Source organism: Camarhynchus parvulus, chromosome 17 (genome assembly GCF_901933205.1).
Source record: "Camarhynchus parvulus chromosome 17, STF_HiC, whole genome shotgun sequence".
NCBI lineage: Eukaryota > Metazoa > Chordata > Aves > Passeriformes > Thraupidae > Camarhynchus > Camarhynchus parvulus.
Genome location: NC_044587.1, coordinates 8716929 through 8722141, shown reverse-complemented (window position 1 = coordinate 8722141; position 5213 = coordinate 8716929). Strand labels below are relative to the sequence as shown.

General features: G+C 55.3%; 1 protein-coding gene across 1 annotated transcript; it reads left to right on the top strand.

Moving 5' to 3' along the window:
- The first annotated feature begins 1521 nt into the window (after positions 1-1521).
- ATP6V1G1 (ATPase H+ transporting V1 subunit G1) lies at positions 1522-4988 on the top strand. Its single transcript, XM_030961228.1, has 3 exons — positions 1522-1678; positions 3339-3439; positions 4248-4988. Exons 1-3 carry the CDS (start codon positions 1597-1599, stop codon positions 4419-4421), a joined length of 357 nt encoding a protein of 118 aa, XP_030817088.1. The 5' UTR covers positions 1522-1596; the 3' UTR covers positions 4422-4988.
- Positions 4989-5213: the final 225 nt, after the last annotated feature.

Genomic DNA, 5213 nt, shown 5'->3' with positions numbered 1-5213 from the left:
CCTGAATGGATGGGCACGCTAAGCCCATTCACTTAACCGCTGGGCCCAGCTGAAGGTCACCCTGAAAACACTCATAATTCCTATTCAGCACTATAAATATGCATTTGATTCATTGTCTCCTGTCCCTTCCATCACGGGGGATGGAGGAGGCGGGCCGGCAGCCCCCCCCCGCCTCTCCCGGCAGCGATGAGTCACTGTCCTGGCTCTGAGGCTTCATCAGAGCGATATTATTTGACAATAATTGTAATTTATGCTCTGAAAGCGCCAGGGGAGCGGCGTTCAGGGCTTTCAATGGCCCCTGGGATGTGATGAGTGAGGGTTGGGCGGTATGGGGGTGTTCAAGGGACACTTGGGAGCCTCTGGCCAAGGATGTCCAGGATGACTGTAAAGATCTCAGATCACCAGTGGCTCTGTGCTGGGGGTGACACCAGGATGGGATGATACCTCAGGGGACACTTGGGAGCCCCTGGCAAAGGATGTGTAGGATGGTTGTAAAGCCCTCAGAGCACCAGTGGCTTTGTGCTGGGGGTGACACCAGAATGAGGGTGTTTGGGGGACACCTGGCTCTCTGGAAGCCCTTGCTAAAAGTTGTCCAGGATGATTGTAAAGCCCTCAGAGCACCAGCGGCTCTGTGCTCGTGGTGACACCAGGATGGGATGATACCTCAGGGGACACTTGGGAGCCCCTGGAAAAGGATGTCCAGAATGGTTTTAAGACCATAAGAGCACCAGTGGCTTTGTGCTAGCGGTGACACCAGGATGGGGGTGTTCGAGGGACACTTTGGAGCCCCTGCCAAGGATGTCCAGGATTATTGTAAAGCCCTCAGAGCACCAGTGGCTCTGTGCTGGGGGTGACACTGGGATGGGGGTATTCATGGCTCTCTAAAAATTAACCTCGACCCATGTTTGCTTACATGTGGGGGTATTCAGGGGACACCTGGCTCTCTGGAAGCCCTTGCTAAAAGTTGTCCAGGATTATCGTAAAGCCCTCAGAGCACCAGTGGCTCTGTGCTGGAGGTGACACCTCGGGGTACAGTTGGCTCTCTGGGAGCCCCTGGCCAAGGTTGTCCAGAATGATTGCAAAGCCCTCAGAGCACCACTGGGTCTGTGCTGGGAGCGACACCAGCAGTGGGGAGGAGATGCCACAGCCCAGGAGGGACCAAAGGATCCCTGGTGCCCTTGCACTGCTCATCCGGGGGATGAGCAGTTCCAGCGATTAGAAAGCACGAAAGAAACAAAACCAAACTCCAGCAGCGCCTTCCTGCAGGGGTTTAAGGGGATTTTGGGCACCGAAAGGGCTCAGGAGCGAGGGGCAGGGAGGCCCGAAGCGGCCCTGGCCGGGGGCTCCCCTCACAAGCCACGGGGCGGGGCCTGGCGCTGTGGGGGCGGGGCCAAACGTACAGGGGCGGAGCTATTATAATGAGGCGTATTAGTGAGCGTGGCCTAACAGCGGCGGTGGGACTGTGGGCGGGGCTTCCACCGCGCTCTGGCGGTTATCCCTATGAGGGGGCGTGGCCGAAGGCGCGGCCGGCTCGGTGTGGGCGTGCCCGCGTGACGCAATGACGCTGCCGCGGCCCGGCCGGACGGAGTGGCCGCCATGGCGAGCCAGTCGCAGGGCATCCAGCAGCTGCTGCAGGCCGAGAAACGCGCCGCGGAGAAGGTGGCCGAGGCCCGCAAGAGTGAGTATGGCACGGCCTGGCCCCGCCTGGCCCCGCCGCGGGAGGTGTGATGGTGGGAGAGCCCGGTCTGGCCTGGCCTGGTCTGGCCCGGCGCGGCCGCCTCAGGCCTTGCGGCCCGGCGCTGAGGGCGGGGGGCAGCGGGGATCCCCCAGCCCTGGCCCGAGGTGCTCGGGGATCAGTGAAGCCCCCAGGAGGGCAGCTCTGGGGGCTCCCCACGAAGGCTCATTGGCTCAGTGAGGGTCGGAGCCGCACCGGGACCCTCCTGGCAGAGCCCAGCTCAGGAGCTCGGGGGCTCCTGGCTCTCTGCAGGACACGGTCGCCATAACCTGGCCTTGGCTTGGGGCATGGCTGTGCCTCTCTCTGTCCTTCCTGCCTTCCGCTGGTGAAAACAGTGTGTTTCCATATAGAGCTGTTCATTCCTAATGGATCCAAGTTAGGTTTTCCTGTTATACAAGAGAAATTCTGGTTGCAAAGACCCCCAAGTTTGAAAATCTTTTTTCCTTCAAACAAATGCATATGTATATCTCTGTTTATATATGTGCTCTGGCTTGCAGTTCAGCCCTCTGACAGTGTTGCAAGAGGCAGATTTTTGCAGTTCACTCCAGTGGTGATAATCTGGGAGGGGAGAATGTGGTGGGAAGTCCAGGAGGGGAAGTTGAGGCAGTGGCCAGGACTGCTCTTGGTTTCACAGCAGGCCTGGCAAAACTAAGGTTTAATGCTCTTTCTATTGGGCATTTTTTGGGGTCTCACAGAAGCTGCACACTCACGTGGGTTGGGGCAATCCTAAACACGGGTACACGCTTGGAGAACTTGCTGGGAGAAGCCCTGCAGAGAGGAACTTGGAGGTTCTGGTGGGTGAGGGCCTGGACATGAGCCTGCAGTGCCTTCACAGCCTTTAGGTCCAGACACATCCTGGGCTGAGCCCAGCGTGGGCAGCAGGGCAGGGGGGATTCTGCCCCTGTGCTCAGGTGAGACCCCACCTGCAGAGCTGCCCCAGCCCTGGCCCAGCACAGGGAGGAGCTGGAGCTGCTGCAGAGATCCAGAGGAGGCACCAGAGCTGCTCCAAGAGCTGGAGCCAGGCTGGGAGAGCTGGGCGTGCTCACCTGGAGAGGAGACGCTCCAGGGAGAGCTCAGAGCCCCTTGCAGGGCCTTAAAGGAGGGAGAGGGACTTTTTATATGGAAAGTGACCGAGGGCAGAATTAGGTGGGATATTGGGAAGGAATTCTCCCCTGTGAGGGTGGGCAGGCCCTGGCACAGGGTGCCCAGAGCAGCTGTGGCTGCCCCTGGATCCCTGGCAGTGCCCAAGGCCAGGCTGGGCAGGGCTGGGAGCAGCCTGGGACAGTGGGAGGTGTCCCTGCCATGGCAGGAGTGGGATGGGATGAGCTTTAAGGTTCCTTCAGCCCAAACCAGTCTGAGACTCATCCTGTGACTAAGCCAGACCTGATGTGTCCCCCTGTTCTCGCCGCTCCGTGATGGGAGCCCATGGCTCAGTGACCTTGGCCATGGTTTGCTGGGCTCCTCCTGAGATCACCACACTTGGGAAGGGGGCTTGGTTTGCTCCTGCAGAGAGGGCAAACACTGTGGTGATGGCTGTGCATGAAGAAAACATGCTCTCTGTGCTTTCTGCTCTTTCTTTGCCTGGGTTTGTGCTGTGGAGCAGGGAAGAACCGGAGGCTGAAGCAGGCCAAGGAGGAGGCCCAGGCAGAGATCGAGCAGTACCGCCTGCAGCGGGAGAAGGAGTTCAAGGCCAAGGAGGCAGCGGTTGGTGTTCTCCATCACTCTCTTATTTCCAGCCCCTTTGCCTTGCCCTGGGGCTGCCTTGTCCTGGCAGCAGCCTCAGGGTGGAGTGAGTTGCAGCAGGAGCACTTCCCCAAGTGCCTTCCTGTGAGGCACAGCCACGTGTCCCAGAAAAACCCGTGGAAGTGGCTCAGGGCAGGGTGTGTTGCATCTCAGCTGTCAGGGAAAGAGCTTAATGAGCTCCTGAGCGACAGCCTCCCAAAAGCTGCTGTGTGCAGCAGCGTCCAAAGGAGACTGAGCTCATTGCTCCTGTCACAGGCTCATTTCCTATGGTGCTGACATGGCAGAGACCACTTGCTGTGTCCCTGGTCAACAGAAGGGAAGGGTGAGATTTTTATAAAGATTCTCCAAGGGTAGGAGGAATGGGATGGTGGGAATTGTGCTTAAAGTGACTCCTGGGTGTCACTTTTCTTGCACTCTCTAGTGCAGTTGTGCCCAGGGGTTCCAGCTGTCTGTACAGCAGGACCTGTATTTTGGACACTCCTTAGAAACTTATGGGATAAATGGCAGGGAGTTGGAACAAGATGATCTTTAAGGTCCCTTCCAACCCAAACCATTTGGTGATTCTATAAAAGAGGCTAAAAGGCAGGGGATAAGGATGAAATATGTGGACAAGTTTAAGGCGAAATCTGAGCAAAAAATGCAGCAGTACTTTTTTTAATATGAACATTAACATTAATGTTCCCTCAAAAAAGATTAATGTGTGAGATGGTGCAGAATAACAAAATACAGAGCTTGGCATGGTGATTCCTCTTTCCTTTGCTGTTTGTAGGCCCTTGGCTCCCATGGCAGCTGCACCACTGAAGTGGAGAAGGAAACTCAGGAAAAGATGAGTGTAATCCAGCAGAACTTCCAGAAGAACCGGGAGGTGGTGATGTCCCAGCTGCTGTCCCTGGTGTGTGACATCAAACCCGAGATCCACGTGAATTACCGCATCAATGGCTAGTGCTGGGAGCAGGGAGCAGAGTCCTGGCAGTGCTGGGAGTCAAGTCTGAGCTTCAGGTGCAATGTACAGCTCTTAGCCATACCTTACCTGTCCTCCTTGTCCATGTGTTAAATTATTTCAGTGAGCCCTTGGAGTTCTCTTAGTTTCTCTTTTGACACAGATTCAGAGCTTATTGAAACATGAAGTGGCCATGTCTCAGATGTGTGCTGAGTTATTAAATAGATATTTTCCAGCTGGCACAGGAATGCTCCCTTTCCATGGTGGTAATATTCGGTGAGAGGCTTCCCTCTGTGAAACAGTAAAGGGAGAGAGCTGCTGGCCTGTGTCAGTAATTGTTAAACCTATGTACCTGTGTTCCTGTTGACCAAACTGCATTTCTCAGTGTGTTGTTAAACCTCTGCACAGGGTTTAAACCCTGTAAGAAGAATTCTCTGCCTGTGCAAGTCCTGGCTGATCATTTTCAGGTGCTTGATTTTCTCTGTATCGAATCCTCTGTATATTCTGCTGTTAGCTTGAGGTACAAGTCTGGCACTATGACACCTGAAAGTAAAAACACTTCACTCCAAAGCCTCTGCTCAGTCTGGTTCTTCCTGCTGACTTGTTCTGGGAATGCTGACAGGTCTTGCTGGGCACCTTGGAAGTCTGGACTCTGCAGAGTGACCATCAAGTATTGATAAAAGAAAGTTTAAGAGAGACAGCCAATATCTGAAGGTCACAGCAGGTAAGTTAAAACCCATTACAGAGCTCCTCCTCTTGGCTCCAGTCTGATGCTTTACCTGCCAGATCATTCTG

Coding starts and splice junctions, on each gene's coding strand:
- ATP6V1G1 (XM_030961228.1), top strand. CDS start 1,597: ATGGCGAGCCAGTCGCAGGGCATCCAGCAGCTGCTGCAGGCCGAGAAA. Junction 1,679..3,338: donor GGTGGCCGAGGCCCGCAAGA/GTGAGTATGGCA, acceptor GCTGTGGAGCAG/GGAAGAACCGGAGGCTGAAG. Junction 3,440..4,247: donor TCAAGGCCAAGGAGGCAGCG/GTTGGTGTTCTC, acceptor TGCTGTTTGTAG/GCCCTTGGCTCCCATGGCAG.